At 40.1% G+C, this 22,217-nt stretch overlaps 1 protein-coding gene across 1 annotated transcript in view; it reads left to right on the forward strand.

Moving 5' to 3' along the window:
* Window positions 1-22,217, forward strand: part of FAM13C (family with sequence similarity 13 member C) — a 130,500-nt gene that overhangs the window by 83,683 nt on the left and 24,600 nt on the right. The window contains exons 10-13 of the mRNA XM_040607268.1: window positions 4,852-4,973; window positions 13,341-13,404; window positions 20,519-20,669; window positions 21,063-21,128. Coding sequence (XP_040463202.1) covers window positions 4,852-4,973; window positions 13,341-13,404; window positions 20,519-20,669; window positions 21,063-21,128 — 403 coding nt within the window. The remainder of the gene's footprint in view (window positions 1-4,851; window positions 4,974-13,340; window positions 13,405-20,518; window positions 20,670-21,062; window positions 21,129-22,217) is intronic.

Below are 22,217 nucleotides of genomic sequence, written 5' to 3' on the forward strand. Positions count from 1 at the left end.
GCGTTTGTTTTCGTGTGTGGATTCTCACTGGGATCCTTGGTGTGTTGTGACCTCTCAAACCCTATTGCACTTGTCTGTGTTAGCAGCCCTAGTTATGAACTGGTAGCAATTACTTCTCTCCATTTTGAAGCTTAAAGCAAAGTGCTGCTGTGCTGTTTCTAGTTGCTGTTGTTGTATGTATATGGCAGGTGGTTATTATCTGGAAAACTGGGCCAGGCTGATGCTTGGAAACGCTGCAACTGCATATACCTTCCTTTTGTGAAACACCTTGCCACCAAGCCACTCAATGAGATAAATGATGTACTTACAAGCAGCTGATGTTGAGCTGACAAACAGCAATATCTGAGTATGTGCGTTTATGAAAGAAAAGCATGATGCACTGCACATGGTGATTAAACTGTTCATCCTCATTTTCTGGAGTTTATTGATAGAGTGCTTTTTCAACAGTCTCCTTACTTCGCCAGCCTCACTTCTCTGTGGCATCAGAAAGGAATGGTGACAATATTGCAGTGACAGTCTCTTTTAAAGGTGTTGCCTTTATAAGCCAAGGAAACGTTTGCTACTCACTCCTATGTGTTATAAACCCATGAGCTGCTTTTTCAGAAAACTGTCCCTTTAAAATCAGGATAAGCTATTGGGAGATAAATAAGTTTGCTGCATGTGTTGGAAAGATTAAAGTCTGTTTGGATGGGAACCAATTTTGTATGCCTTTCTGCTAGTGAGAATCCAGGGGATTTCCATGTAGGAAGGTCACCGAGGGAGAAGAGACCACTGTGTTCATGTAGAGGAAAGGTGATCAGCTTGGGCCTCTCGGTCTGCTGAAGTGTGATTCCTGATTTTTTTGACACAAGTGTAGTGCTGTGGTTGTGTATCCTAGGTCTTCATAAAGAAAGATTATTAGATGTACAGTGATGATTAACAGGACCTAGTCTAATACAAGCACAGTACCAAGTGACTTCATTTGACCACTTATCAGCCAACAAAATGTCACCAGAGTAAAGCTGTCCCTTGGATGTTACATGCAGGTATTTCTGTGGGGGCAGGAGCTGGGTATGTGGGGGCAGCTGTAACCTTTCCAAAGTATGGGGAGAGAGGCAGGCTGCTGGGATGCCATCGCACTGCTCTACTCCAGCTACTTGGTTTCATCTTTCCTGTGGTTTCATGAGCTTCTTTAGCAATTCCACAATGTTAATCTATAGAAAATAAAATTAATTGGGCTTTATTTGACTTCAAGAGTTGAGGAAGCATAATCTCAGAACATACTCCAGTGAGTGTGAGAACAGATGGTGGGGAAGGGAAAGTCTGCTTTCCTCGCCTAATCCTTTCTCCTGTCACTCACCTTTGATGCAGTTATGCATATAGATTATTAAATGAGTCATCCTCAAATTCCTTATTGATATGCGACATACTTATAAAGTGATACTTATAAAATGACACTGAACCTGCTAACTAATAGGTAGAGACAGTAAAAGTTCAGTTTTAAAGTTGTATTACCAAGGTAAATGACTATATAAATGAAAAGGTGGCTTCACTATCAATGCCTAGCGATGGGAATGCTGAAAAATGCTGTGTGAAATTTTGTATTTTGAGTATAAATTAAATAGGTTAATTGCATGGATTTCAAAGAACTTTCAGCAATTAGACATTAAAATTGCAGTTTTAGATGCACAGAAATCAAAAAAACAGAGCCAATGTTAGCACATTAGTTACACAAATACACAAATGTGTCAGGCAGTCTGCAAGTTCTACTTCAGTTTTTGGGTATACTGTTTCTGTTTAAACCACACCTTCCATCATGGATCAGATCTGTTCAATTCACTGTTCATTAATTGTGACCAGCATTTTCAGGAGGGGTAGGAGGCACTTCTGCTCAAGACTTCAGCACTTTCTGGAGTTCAAGAGCAGATTAAGCTGCTGCGCAAACACAGCGAAGGTTTATATGCCTGTACTGTAATTCGGATGGTCTGACAGAGACGGGTTATGACATGTCATGATTTTTTTGAGGGAAATAGATTTTTTTTTTTTTTTTTTTAAATATAGCTTGTGAAACAGAAGCTTATTTATCTCAACACGTGTATCCATGATGGTAATTTTTAGCTGCTTCCAAACCCATCTATTATTTTTTGTACAAAGCAAATATCATGGTAGTGATTATGCAGCACTGAGACTTCTCAGCAATGTCTGGAGATTTTCTTCTTTACAGACTGCTTACCAGATGCAGCCTCACTGTAGAAGCTTCACTCCCTGTAGTGAAGAAGAAACAAAAATACAACAGAAGGCGGCACTATACTGTTGGATGCCTTTGACACATCTGGAGTGGATTTAATTGCTTTTAAGAAATTGAGGTTCCATCAAGGGTGTGCGTCGAGTTTCTCTTTAACACCCTAATGATATAACTTATGAACAACAACAAAGAAAACAAACAAACAAAAAAAAAGGGGAAAAAAAAAAAGAAAGAACAACCAAAAAAACTCCAAGTCATCAAACATCAAGTCTGCCAGTGAGCGCTTATTACTAGCATATATTCTTGTCCCCAGCTTTCCCTTTCATCTGGAAGAAAGCATCTTGAATTGCCATGTTCTCTTTGCTGATATTGGGGAGTGGTGTTTGTTGTGGAAGAGGCTTCTGCTGAAGCAAGTTTACTACTTTAATGCAGGTTTGGTTTTGCACCTTAAGTGGGCTGACATTCTTTGATTAACTTAAATAGTACAACATGGAAATTACTTCAGCCATAAGATATGCTTGCTCAAATTGAAATGTGCTTGTTTCACTCATTCACCTAGCACTGAAAACGTTCTTTTTACCTGTATTAACAGCTTTTACGGTCAACTTCTAAAGCTCAGCACATCCAAGTTAAGATAGCAACAGAAAAACTGGAACAGCTGCAATAAACTGCTGTCCATTTGTAACCCAAATTGCTATTACAACTTTTGAATAAAGTATCATTCATTCAGTATTAAACTATATTAAATAGGCATGTGGATGAAGGGAGACATCTGTCCTAGAAGGTCTCTGAAGGAAACAAAGAATAACATAAGCAAGAGTAATGCTGGTCTGTTGATTGAAGATTCCATTCCTTTTGCCCTCATGTCACCAGAGCTTCATAACATCTAGTCTGAAAAAAAGACATCCTCTGGTTTGGAGGTCTGGATTTGAAATTTGCCTCTTGTAGGTAGTTAATATGGTTGGAAAGCTCAATTAGCCTCTGCTGGGTCAGTTCTACTGCAGTCTCTGAATAATTTGATGTTATCTAGCACAGGTCTCTAACTGGCAGGGAAAGTACTTTCGGCCCCAGGGCAGGTCTACACTTTACAAATACTGCGGACATACCCCGTGGAGGGGTGCCTGTGTTGGAGTTAGCACATGGCTGCTTCCTCCTGAGCAGGTTCCATCACAATGGTGACAGCTACCTCCTTCTAGTGGTGGATTTCAACACTTTTTACATTCATCTTATAGACTAAGTAGGAGGAATTAACATTCACTTATGCAACTAATATCCTATAGTTAAAATGTCGTCATGGAGAGGAAGTAAAATACCATTGATCAAACTTTTTATTTACTTTTACCAGTTGCTTTTTTTTTTTTCAACAAAATTCTTTAGTCCTTCATCATTAATTTTGAAAGGCAGGCACCGACTATTTCTCCTGAGAGGAGAGCATTTGGGCAGCTTTCTTAAATTTAAAACTTTTTATGAAGTTGGCAATTTTATAAAAGTGTAATTTAGTTTTGTTAAAATAAAATGTATCTCTAAACAAACTTCATTCATAATCTGTAAAGACAGAACAGACTAAGAAGGAAGTAAAAGCAGCCATTGATTTTGTAAATGTAGAATGACCTCAGCCCCCAACTTCCCATTTGATCAATCCTAACCAAACTTTTGACTTCTGTGTTTCCATCTAAGCTTTGAAAATGGAGCAAAGTCAAACACGTTGCTTTACTAGAGCAAGTGAACACTATTGTTTTGCAAAGCACATTGTATTTTAATTTTGTAAACTCTTAGAACAAAATACTGGATGTTTAAAGCTGATGAAGAAGTAGGGAAAAGTCTCACTTCAATTATTAAATTTTCAAAGAACTTCATTAACTTACTTCTTTGCAATGCAAGGGAAATATTATAACCCATTTTGCAGGTAGGGAAACTAAGTAAGATGTGCTGAACACATCTTGTCACAGCCCTACAACTGGTTTTTGAAAGCCTGGAATAAAATGTATACCTTTCTAATTCCTGCTGCCTTTCCCAACTTGTTGGACTAAATTGACTTTTATTTTCTGTGTGGCAGGTTGGCTGATGTGCCTTTTTTTTCCCCCCTTACTACCTTTTGCTCCTCCTGCAGTAATACTCTCTTCATAAAGCTATGAATATGCTAGGGAAGGTAAAGAGCAAAAGGAAAAAGAAACTGATTAAACCTTACCAATCTTAAATAAATGAACTGTATTTGTCAGCCAAAATTTTTCTGATAATGCCTAAGTAATAAAATATTACTGACATGTGAGTAAATAATTTCAAATGAAACGTGAATGTGTGCATAAGCAAAAAAAAAAAATATTGAACTCTGTGTATAGCACCTCTTAGCTCAGAAGCTGACATCTGTTATCTAAGTAATAAACATAAAATGGGTTATAGTCTGCTTTGGTTTCAAAAAATTCTTTACAGAGAAAGAAGACACTACTTTGTTTATAACCTTTTCTATTCTGTGTTGTCCAGTTGTTTCCAGACTATTACCAAAAAATAACAAAGAAACACAGTCAGCATCTGGTCTCGTGGAGCTCTTTTTTTCTTAAAGCAAAATATTCAGCTAAGCCTGATTGGTACTGACAGGGCATTCAACATTTCTTTTTTGCTTTGTGCAGGAGCTGGAAAATGCATTGCCAGGCCTCTCAGAGTGGCAGGGGAAGGCTGGATCCTCAACTAATAACTATGCTCAGAACATGGCTTTGAGATGCCAGGAAGCAGTCGTGAGATTTCAACCAAGGTAAGCCTTGGGATAAGAAAGCGCATTTCACTTGTGATTAACTGTGGGAAAGGCTAATTCATTTGCTGCCTTTTATATAAAATATTCAGACTCCTGGCTGTCATTGGCAGTTGTACTTTATTTATATGGCTAGAACTGTTTGGAGAAAGTGAAAGGGATGAAGATAAGAATGCAAATTTCATCATTTTTTAAACCTCTTACGCTTCAAGCAGGAAGAACATCCTCAATTCAGAAACTTCAGTTGCTCTGTGCCAAGTTTCAAGAATATTTTGACACTTTTTTCATTTCCCCCCATTCCTGACTTGCCCCACTTTCTCAGAGCTATGTTCTCACTGAGAAATGGGAATGGGAACTAACACACCTGATTTTAGTATGAGTATGTATATATGTATAGTTTAGACCCTGGGTGCTGTGGCAACTGTGCTTGTTCTAATGCTGTGAAGGGTACAGGGTGTTCAGGTCAGGCATTAGCAGGATCTTGATGGCAGGTGACTCAGCTGATGATGAAGTAACTCAGCTCTGGTAACTATTGGAGGTCACAGTTCTTCCTCTGATCCTTCATGGCTGTGTAAAAGGCTAAAAAAGGGGTTTCAGCTCACCCAGCTGACCCAATCTACTAGAGAGGGTGTGTCCTAAGATAAGGTTTAGCTCTTACTGGCAGGTTTGGACTGTGCAAATAAGGTCATGCTCTTCACAGCTATCAGTTTTTGGAGCAGTACTTTACAAATTCCCCATGCTCAGGTGCTGGTTTGGCCCTGCTTTGCTGTGTGCATTGAGTTTCAGGCAGGTGAGCCAGGTCTCTGCTCTTCTTTCTTTGTCTTGAGGTGTGTGACAGCCTTGGTGCTGCGTGGCAGAGGCTCTGGCTCTTTTTGGAGGGACAGAGCAGCAGCTGTACATCCCCGGGATGCTCAGTGGGTCAGGGCACAGCTACTTTGACATACAAATCTCATTGCCTCCATGGTCTGTTCCAAGTCGGGACTAGGTTAGTAGCGACAGTTGCCATCCAATAGCAGTCTGATGCTTTATGTGACATGAACTGGTTGCCTTCACCACAGCTTTTAGTAGGCAACATTGTAAATGATATTAATTTGTGCTCTCAAAGGAAGCTTTAGCAGAATGACCAAGCATTTAATTACCACTTTCACCCTCCAATGCTTGTATTTGCAATTGAGACACTGCATCTCGGAAAGTGTTTCTAATTAACCTCAGCCTAGGAAGCCTGCCTTCTCTTTTTCTGGCATTCTTTATGCTGGAGGGAAAACCCACATGGATTTCTTGTATAAAGGAGCATAGTGAGTTTGGTATCAGTGAGTTAGACCTACCTAGAGGCTCTGTTGGTAGGTCTGTGTATGGCTGGGTAATGAAATAACATTGGTTAATTTTGATCAATGAAAGGAACATGATGAAAGAAACGTGGACTTTGAAGATAAGAACCAGAGCAGAGTATGCATGAATACAACAGCAACAACAGCAAAGGTCCCCTGTCCACTTCAATAGTTTGGTGTTTTTAGTTTGTGAGGTATTAAAACATTGTTCACTATGCTGTTTATTCCTGTGTAACATCAGGGGGTAGCTCCTTAAGAAGCCTGCCATCCACAAGTGCTAAATCTCTCAAATAATAGTACCTGGATTTATCATGCTAAAAGCCATGAAAGTGTAGTGCTCAAATTTCAGCTCTGGCCATGTCTCAGTTTGTGTTACAACAAAATGGATGTGACTTTACTTTCAAATAAGGAACGTCAAACATGGAGTAAATAAGCATTAATGTGTTGTCCCTGGCCTCACACACACCCCTTATTTACTTTAACAGTCTTAACTGTCCTTGGAAAAAATATTCCACCACCCAGCTGGGGTAGGGGACTTTGAATTACATATACTGAAGATACCACTTTCAGTTTGAGGGTCACTGTGTCTGATGACTCCTCATAAGGGTCAACAGCAGCTTGCCCCATCCCTCTGCTGTCAGTCAGCTTTGGTAGGACCAGAGCAATTACATGCCCATGTCTCAGCTGATGCAGACTGCTGGCTGCTGCATCAGGATGGCAGGACTGGCTCATCCAACAGGCTGTGAAACGTAGCTGCCAGGGTATGACGTCTTCCCTTGTTTTCTGCCTTCTCTGCTCTGGGACATGGCAGAGGCTAAATATTCAGTCTTGGCAGCAGGCAACAATCATAGCTAGATTTTGACAGAACACATCTGCTAGCCCCACAAAATTTGAGTTTTACTATCTTCCACCCTGTTTTTGCTAGGTTAGTGGTAAAATTAGCAGTGCTTTGGAACATTACATCTGCCTAGGATCCCTAACTCATAGACCAAGAGCTTTCTGGGTTTTTGGAGAAGAGGAGATGGCCAGGCTGCTGCAGGGGTGCCGCTGGGCAGGCTCCTCTGTCTCAAATGTGTGTGTGGAGGACAGGAGAAGGAGGATTTAGTTCTGTCTCATACTAAGAAGCAAGTTTGATTACTTCTAGTGTGGCTTGTTGTTACTTCTGCTTTTATGTTCTGGAGACTGCTATAGCTCTGTCATTAGTCTCATCGGTGTTTAAAAGTCTAAATGCCTCTGAACTGTACAGTTTTTAAAAAACTCTGTTCTAGTGAGTGTGGGGCAGCTAAAAATAGACTACTGTTAATTTGTCTAAATATGGGTTGAAAACTACTGAGATATCAAAAAAACTTCAGCGCAGTCCCTGTTAAACAGAACAATCTAAATTCAGGGTAACGTAACACAGGATGTTCATAAACAGATAGATGGCAGAGAAGAACAGAGCAGGCAATACAAGAGAAACAGTCTACAGAAATAGGACTTATAAGTATATATGTTGATTTTGGGGCAGAAGATACTTTCATTTTATGATAACCACTGAAACAGTGAAGGAAAAGTTTTAGTGGGATTTGAGGGAGATGCAAGAATAGACTTGGAGGGGTTTACAGCCAGAAGAATGAGAGAATACTGTCTTGTTCTTGAGTAATCTATACCTGACCTGTGAATGAAAGATTTTATTTTCAAGAGATGTTTTCATGCATGATTTATGAACATCAATGTCAATTTAGAATCTGAAATGCCACCTGCATGGAAGGAAACTTTTACATTTTATTACAAGAACATGAATTTTGCTAGTGATTACATTGAATACTGTTCCAGTCGTTGTGCGTAGTTGGGTTTGGATAAGAATGTAAGAGAATCTGCAGCTTTTGGAGATAAAAATTATATGCAGCCCCAGGAACAAATGTTACAATAAAGAGAATTACCTTTTTTTTTTTTTAACAGGGAATAGGAAAACCAGTGTGGAACAATACATATGATTACAAAAAGCTGCTTTTGCTGATTGCCTCCTCAAAGGTGATGTGGATTGCAGAGCTGTGTACACAGTTACCTGAATAGAGGGTGGTGTTTTATTCAGATGCCTGTTACACAGAGAGGGAGCTGAAACGTGGGATGCCTGGATGGTGGGAACGTCAGTGTTTCAGAGAACGTTGCATTCCAAGTCACTGTGGGAACTACACTTTGGGGTTAAGTTTTCTGTCAAAGAAAAGTTCCTGAAAGTTCCCCCTCTTCCCCATTCCCCAAATAAAATGGGAGGGGAGTAATTTCATTTAGTAGGACTTGGCTAGTCCCTGGGTTGGTCCTTAACTACTGCAGAGGATGTAGGGTGGCAGTTGCTGTCAGACATATGACTGTTCTCCAGGAAAACCAGAAATGCTGGGAGCCCTGGATCTTGGGATCTGCCAGAGTCTCCCAGGGTTTCTGTGCTCCCCTGAGGATGACCAAGCTTTAGCGAGGCTTTCAGTATTTGGGTTTGCAAAGCAAGTAGCTTCTGAGTGTGCAGTTCAGCTGGGGACTCTCGTAGTTTCCATATTTTCTGCTGAACAGCTACAGCTCAGAGGTGTGTGGGAGGGAGCAGGGAAGCTGCAGAAGTGCTGATGTCCCCACACCATATGGCAGACCCTTGCAGTTGAGGCAGACCTTGCTAGGCTGCATTCCCACACAGGCGGCCAGGGAGACTTGGACGGATTCCTCCGAGTCCTGCCTCAGACCTAGTGAAAATTCATCACAAACAGTATCTGTCTGTGAATAACTCCCTGTCAGCAAATCAGGATTTGCTGATGAAACATTGCTTTGCTGGGAAACGATTGACCAGTTCCTGAGAACACTTTCTTCAGGAATCTTGATATCTTCATAATGGTGTTTCTGGTTCCAGTGATACTTACGGTACTGAGGCATGGAAAATCTCTGAGCAAGCTCTTGGGTTGCAATACACTTCAAGAAGGGGGGAGGGGGGGGGAAGGAAAACGAAAGAAAAAGGACGGGGATGGGGAAAGGACAGAGGGAAAAAAAATAAATAATTAGCATGTTACTCTAGCCCAAGTAAGGACTGTGCTGGGTGAGTATGAGAGGCACTCATAATAAGAAAAAATGAGTGTGTCTGTCCACAGCCAGCCTTTATGTAACTGCTGTGACTGATGAGACGGGCACAGCTACACTGGTGCTCTGACTGCTTATTCCAGCACTCAGAGATTGCCCAGGGAGTAGCCTAGGATTTACCCAAACAGCCTTGGGCCCTTAATGGTGGTATTTCTTTCATTGCAAGTGTGTACTTTGTGTTCATCCTAAAGCCTGTTGCAGTTCTGTGTTGCTTTTTAAGGAGTCATAGGCACGCTTTTGAAGCATTCACCTGCAGCCCTGTATTAAGGTGCTGACTATGTCTGAATTTCATAATGACTTTTTCCATTTGTGAAGGTCACAGAAAGGACCTTTTTGTTTTCCTGGCACTGAGGTGAGTTGGTTGTGGGGTCTGCCTTTTTGTGAACTCACGTGATGTAACCTCTGGATAGGCTGAATCAGTCCTCTGATGCCATACTGAGATTATCCTTTCTGAGCTGTTAACCTGGTAGGCCACCCTCATGGTGGGAAGGGTAAAACTGACTGCTAGACTGGAGACAGGGAAGGAATATTGGGCTAGGACAGACTGAACGTGAGCCCGGAAAAAAGGGAGTTCATCCCACAGCGTAGTGTATGGTTTGCTTGCCAGGATTTATCCTGGCATCACCAATGCATTAATTGGCCCAAGACACTGAGCACGGGTGACATTGTGGTGCTTAAACATGTTAAGTGTCCTGAGGATGGGGTCAGTGTAATCCAGCGTTGGACTGGATTGAGACTTGCAAATTACAGAATGTAATGCTCCTTTCCGGGTTTAGTCTGGGAAATAAGAAATGGATTTGCTTAGATTATCTTTAAACATTTTTCATATTTTTTAAAATTGTGTGGTTTTATTTGAATTTTATTTAAGTTTAGAAATTATATCAGCCATAATTCAATTAGTCACATGTTCTGGTCTGTTTTTTAAACAGCATATACTGCTCATGCAAATTGATCTTCCCCTTGAAGTCTGGTAGGAGGTCTGTAATGATAATTAGCATTTAGTTGGTTTTTGTGTTATTTGGGGTTTTGGGGTTTTTTTGTTTGTTTGTTATGTCCATAAGCTTCAAATGTACATGTTACCGGGTTTCATCTTTGTCATCTGGACCATGCAGAACAGGATAATTCTGCCAAAGCCAGAGTCTATAGGGAGGGTGAGAGATCAGGCCTTTCATATTTTATAAATAAAGGTATAACATATATTTGAGTAGTAGCCACAGAGAGAATTCCATTTTAATTATTTTACGTGACGTAAATTATACAAAATAAGGGTTGCCTGCAATTATTCAAAATTTCAGCTAAGGCTTAAAATAATTTTAATGTACTCAGCACAGATGGAAAATTAAGGCTCATTCCCGCTGCTTTTGAAGTTAATGGATGTTTTCTGATTGACTTTTAATAAAAGTAGGATCCAACGCCTAGTTATTAAATTGTAAAGCCTCTGTTGCCTGGTGACAATCAGATAACCTGCATTAGCTTAGCAGAGCAGTAAATCCTGGTGAAAACTAAAAAGCACACCCCAAAACTCTCTATACAGAGAAAGATCAGCCCAGCATACATGTATGACTGCTAGCGTAACTGGTCTTCACACAAAAATATTCACCTTAATAATTTCAGTATCTCCAGAATCCAAAGAACGCAAAACTAAGAGCATCTTATTTCAGTATTTTTAGTAGGAAAAAAAAAAAACCAAACACCAAAACAAAACCAAAAAAACCACACCCAGTAAAATGAAAGACTTCTGTATCCCTAAAATGGCAGAGAAGAACATCAATCTGAAAGTGAGTGAGGTGGTACTTCAGAGATGCTGTAAACTTTTTACTCTCCAGAGTGCAAGACTCATGAGTGATACAGCTGTGAATTACGTAGAACTTCATACAGCACCTGTAAGAACTGCTGCTAGCATTTACATTTTTGTTTTCTTTTTTTTTAAGGAGAGTTCATATTTGCTGTGTGTTAAGCACCCAGAAAGGAGTAATCCAAATGAATACCAGAAGCGTAAAAATCTGACGTGCCCTTTTCTTCCTTTCTTTTACGTCTAACTCTAGTTCAATGTAATACATGACTCTAAATACTTTTTTCTTCATTAGTGAATTAATTCTTCAGCTGTTTGTAGCCTTTCAAGTCCTTCCTTACATGTTGTAGACCAATATATAAATATTTTCTTCTTTTATATTAAATTAGCACTTTTGCTCTCCCCATGCTTTTTCTCAGTTTTCTTTAACTCTCTCCTGTTGCCTCATACCGTCCTCTCTGCTGCCTGAAAGCTAGAGATTGGCTATTAGGTACTAACCTTGTTGCTTCTGTAATTCCTTTTTCCTTCTGTTCTCTTCACGTTACGGAGACATTTGCTATTCACTTTCAGGTGAGATGGCAGGAAGAATATATATGGGGAGAACGACATAAAGATGTAGATAGGTGCTTGTACAAGAGTCAGCCAAGGCACACTGCTGCTTAAGTATCTCCAGAAATCACTCACTCCTGATCATGTGCCTGTGTACCTTGAGGGAGGTGCAGGCTGGCCAGCCTGTGGGACCTCCCATTCTGGTGCTAGATGTACCACCAACAAAAATAACTCATTTTTGCTCCTATGTGAATTGCACACCTTGGATCCCATTTGGAGGCAAGTGGTTGCTCGCCCTGGTGTAGCTACCTAGCATGTCTGTTTTGGTAAGGAAAGTGGCATATTTATCATTTCAGTCTTTAAATGCCTCATAAAACTATGAAGAACTACAACAAGGGCCTGTATATCTGTCTGTATTGTTTTTGAGGTCTCTAGTGACTTTAAAACCATTTGGTTTTGCTGGGATGACTCTGAGCACAACAGGTTGAAAAATAGGAATTTTATCCAAAGCAATCTGGGTTTTGTGTTAGTTTTGATCATGTCTGTGAGTTACTCTCACCGGGGCCAGCAAACATTGCCACCTTTTCAGCAATAAGAAATCTCATGCTCTGAGACAGCAATAGTTTCCTTGCTTCAGCTGTGAGTCAACTTGTGATGCACCCATGTCACGCTTTGAAAGCTGAGTGTATAGAAAGCCTCTGGTTGCTTTGGAGAAGGACAGAGCTGTGGTATGAGGCTATTCACCTAATCCATGCTCATCGAATCCATGGGAAGTTTTTTTTAGGTTTCAGTTTCCTTGATAGAGTGAATTTGTCACTAATCCTGGAGCTGGTAGGTGTGTGGAGCCTTAGGCCAGGACCACATCTGCCTGTGTGGGGCACAATTGTCTCATTAGCCATAGTCAGAGGGAAGAGATTTTCCCCTTGCTGGTCTAGGACCTTCCTTTCCTATTTCCATGTGGAGAACCAGTGATACACTGAGGGAGAACCAAAGGTGTGGACACCTCTGATGGCTGCTAAGTGACACTCTTTAGAAAATGTGGACATCTCTCTTACTCAAAATATTTCCACCTCCTCTTGAGAGTCCTTTGGGTCTTTGTAAAATTTGTAACACAGAACTTAAGCAGAAAGTTGAGGATTGAGAGCCTGAAATACCATCAAATTTAAATATGGAAAGATTCATTCTTTATGGCTCTGATACAGGAAGGCTCTTGTTCCTGACTTGAAGCATGTGGGACAAATCGTGCTTAGATTTAAACATATGTTTGAGCTTTTTCTTGGCTTTAACCCTATTAGCTCACCAAGATACTGAGAGCTGATCATGCTTCTGCAGAACTTTTCCTGTGTGATGGGCTGAGCCTGGATTTTAATGTCATAGTTTCCAGGACATCATTCACAGTTTAAGTATATTATTTAGAATTCCAGTAAAATCACTGTTTTTTTGAATGAGGTATAAAATACAGATATCACTTTCATATGTTATTTTTTTAATGGAAAAAAATTATCCCATAACTTGTGATTTATGTACAGACATGCTGGAAAGATTGAAGTATTTGCAGGACAGATAAGCAATCCATTGAGTGAAAATTCTTGTTTTGTTTTGCAGACTAGATCAGAACATATGCATTTCACCAAAAGAAGCATCTGAGCAATTTAACGGCTTAAATGAGGTAAGCTTAACCAAAAGTTGAAACATGATCTTACAAATTTTGAATTAGATGTTTGGGTTTTGTTAATACTGAAGTCTTGGAATAATGTAATCACTTAAGAATCTTAGGTTAACTTTTTAATGGATCATTCTAGTCATGTTTTTGTAAAAAAGTCTTAAAAAAGTGATATAAGACTGCTATAAGAGTTTAAAAGCCAAAAGTAAGAGAATTGTAAAATATTTTAAGCCAACTTTATGCTGCTTTCTGTTTGTGCTCAGAAAAGAATCAGACATTCAATACTGAGTGAAATGTCATCTTTCAAGAACATTTGACTTTTTCCTCATATTACAGTTCAAAAGTGGTCAGTTGTCAATTATGTTTTGTTTAAAAATAAGGAGTTCTCAAGGTTGCTAAATCCAAAAGTGGTCAGCTGTCAATTATGTTTTGTTTAAAAATAAGGAGTTCTCAAGGTTGCTAAATCCTGCATAATTAAACTATGAAGAGTACAATGTAGTCTACTCTTGTTGTAAAATGGGAGGAGGGGAGAGTTGCACCAAAGAGAGGGAGCAAGGAAAGCCAAGTAACACCTGTGAGTTTGAAACAAGAGCTGTTTTCACAGTGATTATGCCAGGAGGATGGTGTGAGAGTAGAGCACAAAGAAGCTGTTTGTGTGATCATGTCAAACAATGGATGACTCTGGCCTAGATTCTCACCATCAGCAATATACTGGAGGGCAAAACCAAGCTTTGCAAGTATTCAAAGTAGGAAACCTTATAAAGCATCTCCCGCAAACAAGCGTATCTTCATACTAGTGTAGAGTGCACTTAAGCACTGCAGGGGCAGTAAACAAGGAGCAGACAGTATTTTTAAGTGTAGACCAAGACAACAGAACGTCAGAAACAGCAGAAAAGAGTTGGGGGGGAAGGGAAGCCCATTCCTTTCAAACCATGGAAAAGACAGCTTTGTTCCTATAATGAGCCAGAAAACATCTATGTCTATTAATAGATGCCTGACTTTCATTAGGGGAAGAAACCCACAATGTGTCCTTTTAAAGGAATTCAGACTTAATCTTCTCCTTGCAATGAATTGTTTCTTGTGCATTTGTATCATTGTTGTGCAGCTTACTTGAAAATAATCAGGACTGATATAAGGGAGTGTACTCAGCCTGTGTCTAGCCACTTAAGACCCTGGGAGAAAGCATTAAGCTATTTTTCTTTCGAGAAGCTCCACTGCAAACAATCCCCATAACTTCTACTTAAAAGCTTCCATTTAAAATTCTTGCAAAGGATTTCTTAAATAATAAGATTTAAGATAAAATATTGTAATAAATAAAAATAAATTTAAGATACTGAAACAGTAAATTATATCAGAATTTAAAATTGATTGCTAATAATTTATGGGGAATGAGAAAGGGTTACATTCTGGTGATTTCTTTTGCAAAATCTTAGATTTTATTGTGTCTCGGGTCTACTGCAAACCCAAATGGACTTGTGTGATAAAAAAATAAATTCCCTTCCTGGATTAGAGGAAGTGCTGTCTCTTTACTACTCACCTGTGGCGTTATGCAGACCCAGGGCATATCTTGTTCTATCTTACTGTTGCTTGTTTGTTCCCCATAAAGGAAGTTCTAAATTGAATATGTCATATGCCTCAAGACACAAATATTGCTATAACAGATACTGCAGAGATTTATTTATGTTCACATTAAATATGACTATCTTATTTTAATCTGAACTCTCAGATTAAAAAGCAAAGGAGATGCTTTTGTACATCGCTGTTCTAATGTGACATATAAAAGCATTAATTTCCTTAGAGCAAAAAATTGAACAGGTTCATATTTGTTCAGTTTCTTTTCTATATGAATCACTTCAAAGGCCATTAAATGCTGAGAGCTTGGCTCATTCTCCTTCTCTGTCGCAGCTGATTTAATAAATCCAGTAAATTCATCAATAAACTGGATATAATAGAATAGCTGCCCTCCTGTCCTGGAGGAGCAGGAGCAGGCCCAGGGGCAGGGTGCAGGGATCCTTAATATTCAGAAACACCATACGCAGGGCAGGCTGGTTTCCGTCTATGCAGAAGGCACCAAGTCTGGGTATTGCCTCTCCTCCCTTCTCCCTGTCCGCCCCCAGACTGAGACTGGGCAAGTCCACGGGTGCAGCAGACCTATTCCCTTTCCTTCTTCCCTCAGTTCTTAAATTTACTAGTCCTTAGGGTATCCACAAGGATGAAACAAAGGATGCTGACAATAGTAATGCTTTATCAGGGAAAGAAATTATTTCTGACAACAGTGTCTCTCTTTCAGCCATTGTTAGCTCTCTGCTTTCTCTGCGGATAGGGATATGCAGTGCGCACTGATGGATTAGCAGGTTTGGCAGTGCTGTAGCTCTTGGTGCAGTAAGGGAGAGTGTGGGGCTGCACGGCTCAATTTGGCACAGTGTGTCCCATCAGTCTATGGCCCCCTGGACATACTGACCAACACATCACATGGTGCTGATCCTGCAGGGCCCCATGCAGGGACCTCCAGCTGGAGAGAGAGTTACTGATGGTACCTACTGAGAAAAAGTTTATAAGCTGTTTCAGGGGGACTCCCACTTGTTGGGACAGCATTTTGGTGATAAATGGGGAGAATTTATTCATTCACTGTCCCATTCTCCAAAGGGATTTAGCAGTGTGAGTGTAGGCGTGTGGTATTTGGATGTAAGAGGTTATCTATCATTTCAATAATTCCTTGCCCTAATGCCTGAACTCTTGATTTTCAATAATTATTGGATGGAAAGAGAGATGGTCATTGGGGTACAGTCTACAGCCTTACCTTGCAAAGTTAGTTTCTTTACTACAGGCTGAGCTTCCTCTGCAAATGGCAATCCCTTTGTACTGTGTTTTCTCCAGCAGGCAAGAGTATGGTATTTTAATGACTATGTTTTCTTAGAGCATTAGCAAAAATAAACAGGAGAGAAGTACCACCCTGCCTCTTTTTCTGTTTTCCTTGAGCTTCCTGTAAATGTCTTTATTTTCCCATTATCTTTGATCTGGAATAATGCAGGATGTTTTTTCTTCTAGTGAAATTGGCGTAGCTTGAGTTCTTGGAATTGTCAGTTACTTTAAGAGGATGTAAGAAGGGATAAGAAATCTTTGTCCAAGAAAATTATAATTGCTTCTTTTTCAAACTTACAAAATACTGTTCTTAAGAGGCAACAATATTGTTATTTTTCCAAAGAAAGTTAAGGATCTATTTTAAACGTTAGTATGTCCTCTCATTTGTATTAGCATGGATCAGGAATTATTGTGTCAGAAACACTAGTGTTAGGCACCAGAGAAAAGCTGGAATGAGGATCAAATCTGAAGTATTTGAACTGAGAACATTAGCTGATAAGATATGCCATAACTTAAATTACTTCAGTGATATTGGTTTTCCATATAAGAGCTTACTGAAATTTGTGATGGAATGTACCTAATGTTTCCCCCTCTATGTGTTTTAGCTGTTTGTATTTGCTCCTAACATGTTTTGCAACTTCCTTTAAATGGCCAAGAGCAGAGATGTTCCAGCTGGGCCCCAGGGGCAGGTCTGGACCATGGGAGAGTTTTAAGTAGCATGTGCACAGGCTGGTTCATCTCCAGGTTAACGTATCGCTGAGTGTGTGCAGTGCAGAATAATACACAGCACCACTGTGGCAGGATGCCTGCAGTCACATCAGGGCTGTACAGGTACTGGAAAGTATTGGAGATTTAGAGGGAAGTTGGGAATGATCAGTAAGATTTCAAATGAACTTGGGAGGTTTGAGAAAATGAAGACAGGGCTCAGACTTTATTTTTCTCTCTTCTTGCCTTCCTTTTGCCAGCAGTTGGTAGCATATTGGCTTGCCCCCAGCGAACTCAAGGACAGAGGACCCTCTGCCAGTTGCTGATATATGGCCCTGTCCCCTCCCAGAGCACCTTACCACTCCGCTTGGGCTGCAGGTGCAGAAACAGGGATGCACACTGCTCCTGTCACAGAGCAGGCGGTCTGAGGCTGGCAGGATACCCTGGCACTGCTCGTACTTCAGGCAGTCCTCTAAGAGGGGCAGGGCAGGTGGCAGGGTCATCCCTACAATTTACTAGGATGTTCATGAGTTGGAGACCCTGGGCAGATTTGTGCTTGGCTTTTGCTTAAAGCTATGTCTCCTTACGTGTGTTCCCATAAATATGTGGTGGCTTTTCATGTATAGTGTGCTGTGGCAGTACCATAGTACTCAGCTGTGTTTTAGGAGTAAGATGAGGCTGATGGCATACTCTAGATTCATCATCTCCCTGGTAACATCAAAATGATCAAAGCTACTTACTCTTCTTCTCCTGTCATCAATCACTGTCAAGGGCACAGTCACAAAATAATATAAGGTATTTCTATTATTATTATTATATGAATTTTTTTAGTATTTGGCAGTGACTGGAAATTTGCCATCCACCCACTTTCCACAGATGGGTGAAAAATACCATCTAGAGCAACTGAATATAAACCAGCTGGTGAATTTACAGCATAAGCATTGCTGAAATACAATGTTTAAAAATGTAGTCTGTATGAACGCTTTTATACTGAATTTTCCATAAATATTAATGTATCATAAGAAATAGTGATATGAAGCGGACGGATTTTCTTGACATAGGAATTTTTTTGTCAAGTGCTTGAAGTGACAGTCCGTGAAGATTTGGTGGTTTTGTCAGTTATTCGCCTGTGTTCTTCTTATTGGTATGTTCTGGCATGTTCCCTTGTGCTCTCCTTACTTGCCATCAGCCGTTCTCATGATAAGGGCTGGGCTGGGATCAGAGTCCTCACTGGTTTGTAACTGGTATAGTCATCTTTTGCTAGATAACATTAATGACTGTAAAATGCTGCCCGTCTGTTGTGATAATTCCACAGCCACTTTGTTTGGGTCTAGCTGGGATGAGAGGCAGTGGAAAATGAGCCTGTCACATAATGAAAACCCTTCCCAAAACAGTGCCATGGGTATGATTCAAGCCAGCACCCTCCCCTGGACAAGGAAAATTCACTGCCACTTGAAAGTTGTTGTTGGGGACCTTTGCACACTGGTGTACTCTTTGTAGCAGACCTGTTGAAGGAGCCAGATCAGCTTAAAGTAATATATGTAAAATATTGGACCAAACAGTGTCAGTAAACGACAAGGAAAAGATGCTAGTCATTCAAGAGTCCTGGGGAAACTGTAGTGCAAAGATGAGGCACTGCTGGTCAAGATGGGTAAATTATCCTTGCGAAGGGCCAGAGGATGGTAGGTTGTTAATGCAGCCTGTACCTGTGAATAGCAGAAGTACCTTCTGCCTCATCATAGAAACCATCTCTATACCATGCCATATTTTTAAAGAATAGTATTACAGTTAGGCTTTTAATTATGAAACAGTGCTCTTGATCTTGCAATCACTTCTTTCCCGGTATTATAAGATAAAATGGCAAAATGTATCTTGACAACAAATGAGAGGAACATAATTCTAAAACAGATGTGTAACACAAGCCATTTCTTTGTCCACATGTCTCTAATATCAAACTGCTTCTGACAGGAATGGCCAGAGCTCCTGTTGGCTCTGGGGCTAGGAGAAGGAAGGTGTTCCTGGATTTCCTTTTTGACCTAAGCTGAGGCCAAAGTCCAAGTGTCTGATTGTAATCCAATCTCTTTTGTGGAACAGGCTATGGATTTTGAAGCACTCCTGACAGCACAAAGGGAGTCGCAGGACCTAGTTAAGTTGATCTTGTGCTTTTTCGAAACTTCTCTATTTTGAGGTATCTCCTAGGAAGAGCTACTTTCTGCTCCCTTTTCCCTGCCTGAATTCTATGAAAGGGACAAAAGGATCAAGGCTGAAAGTCTTCCCTGCTGTTCTCAGTCAAATTAGTTTCCTTTTTTTCATTTTTATTTTTTTTAACCTAGAAACACTGGCATCCTTGGGTTTATAAAAGGGCTGTATTACAATAAAAATAATGCAGACATATTAAACTACTTACTACATAAGTGACATATTGTAATACAAAGGAAAATATTCCAATAAATAAATTCATTATTTCATTAAATGAATCAATATATTGGTTTCAAGTCTTTGACAGAGTGGGGAAAGGAGATTTTCAGGGCATAAACCTAAGGAATGCTTTCTCTGTTGCAACTAAGTTTTTTGGTTTTTTTTTTTCCAGAAAATGCTCTTCACAAATATGCACAGCTTAAGTGACTTAATATTTTACGCATATTGTGTGTGCCAGCTGTGTGATTATTAGCCTTGTGTGATTTTGTTTTACGTTGCAAGCTCTGTTTCCCTTGAGGAGGGGAGCTGAATGTGTGGAGGATCGGCAGTGACTCATTTTGCCCAGTTAGGTGGTGATTAGGGCTTTCACAGCATTTGCATCACAGCAAGATGCTTGTGTCAGATTGTACAGCTGAACATTGCATGCAGCATTACAGATTAAAATGAGAACTGGACCAAGCACAACACAGTAGCTGGAAATGATGTTACAGATAACCAGCCTTGTCCTCATTGATTTGTCCGTAGCAAGTGACAATGATCGGTTAATTTTACCTTTGCAGCAGACAGGAAATGATCTGGTTGCCCTGTAGAAACAGCAGCAGCCTACAGAAAAGCTGCGTCTACATAAAGAAGCATCAGTAAAAAAGCCAGTTAAAAAAGATATCTCTTCCAAGAATCCTCTGAGGGAGCATGTTCTCAGCAACTCTTTGTTCACTGCTGCGTACTGCACTCACTGTCTGAAGAGGGAGATTTGTTTTTTTATGAATGGTAAATGGGGAGGGACATAATGTCATCAGATCGTGATGTCAGCCCAATGAATGAAATACTTGCTTAACGTATTGCTTCCAGACCAAGAAAAGGGACACCATCTCAGTTTGGCTTCCTAGAATAAATTGCCTTTTGCTGACGAAGTCATCTTTCCCACGTGTCACGAATAATCCATGTAAATTGGGGCTTAAATAACCAGAAGTCAAGAAAGTAATGGAGTAGTGCATGTTTGTCCTCTTCCACATCCTCTCAGAGCAGCTATTGGAACACCCCTTTGCAAGCGCTGCTAATGGGCTCAGTGAGTTGAAGAGCTATCGCTGTGTTCTGTTGTTCTCTATCTAGCCCAATGTTCTGCTTTTGTCTGCAGAATTCTTTGTTGAAGCTACAAGCCCTCGAAACCGATCTGTGCTCTGCATTTCTGCCAACCCAGGAAGAAACTCCTCAGCTGCCGGCACCCAAGGATCCAACCCCTTCATCAGTCCAAACCAGTGCGCAAGCTGATGGGGCTAGTTGTGGAGGTAAGCGATCATGTCATGATGTGTTCTCATTTGCAATTATAAAAAAGCCGTGTGACTTGCACTTTAATATCAGTTTTGCAGTCCTCTGGGAAGCAGTGCAGAACTAATGCAAAGCACCATTTCCTGATGCAAATGCTGTGTAATGTAAAAAAAGAGTGATATCTCTATAAAGAATGGAAAATAATGCCTATAACCTTCTGGTTTTTTGAGAGTCTTGCTTTTCAGACAGGTTTTAAGAATCCTGATTATTTTATTTTCAGTTTTAATCTCCTGTGCTTCCCCCCCTGCCCCCCCCCCCCCCAAGTAAATTTACGCTCTTTACTTCCTATGTCTGTATTGTGTGAGATCACTTGCCATATCATGTAATTCTATTTTTGTCATTCTTTTTGTCAGAGCAATATCACTTCATTTCTCCTATTATTGATTTTAATTTAATGCATCAGCAGAGAGATAGCGAAGGTGAGTTTTAAATCATGTGGATTTTAATCATTCATGGACTTATATTGTTACCTATCTGGGCAAACTGTGGTGTGTTATCTCTCCCTCTTTCCTCAATATGGAAACCAGCCCTTGCAAATAAATAGCCCTAAGGCTCGGCACTATTTTTGTCAATTCATAGCTTGTAGTCACAGGGCTGGCAGAGTCGTGATGCTCTGTAGAAGAGGAATCACTGTTTGTGAAAAATAGGTCAAAGGCAATATGACTAATATATCTCACAGACAAGTGACATGAATACACAAATACTTAAATCGTTCACCATGTATGGTCCAAATTAACACAGATAGGTCAGTAATCCCTTTGCAATTAATGTTTTATGTCAGAATAAAGGCTGGGTTTAGAGGAATTTATTTCAGAAGCTGTTCACTTAGAATTTTCAGCAAGAAATAACATTAATTTTTATTTACCTAAAAAAAAGTAATAATCACAAATGACGGTGTTGTACTTAAAAAATTCTAAAGTTTGGGGTTTGCATTGCATAATTAAGGAGAATGGTATGTAGAATCCGAATTATTATAAAGATGAAGGAATGTAAAACCCACTAAATATCCTGGGGTTTAAATAAAAAATATGGATGCTTTAGCTCAGCTAGGCAAATACCTTAACAGCTCTTGGATACAGTTATGGAACTTGCAGTCATGCTAATCCCTTTGCGTGGATCTGAGGCAGAGACAGATCTCACATCTGTCTGTTGCACAGGCAGAGACATTTTGCAGCCCATGCAAAATCTGCACTGACTCTTTTCCTTTATGGCAGGGTGTTTTTTTCCTCCTGTTTACTGCATTATTTTGTTCTTGTAGTTTCATAGTTGTTTTCTTTGCTTATTTTTGCTGATTTGGTTTGATTTTCTTTTCATACTTTTAGTGACCCTTATTTCTGATACCCTCTCTAGCTCCTATTTACCTATCTCCAGCTACACAGGCAAATATTGAATGATGTAGCATTTCTCTCACACAGCTCAGAGCATGCTCTGTCACTCTAGCAGTTTGAACTTGTGCTTTAGTTAAAGCTTACCCATGTAATGGATTTTAATGTACACTCGTTCCTGCT

The sequence above is a fragment of the Falco naumanni genome, chromosome 9 (genome assembly GCF_017639655.2).
Source record: "Falco naumanni isolate bFalNau1 chromosome 9, bFalNau1.pat, whole genome shotgun sequence".
Taxonomy (NCBI): domain Eukaryota; kingdom Metazoa; phylum Chordata; class Aves; order Falconiformes; family Falconidae; genus Falco; species Falco naumanni.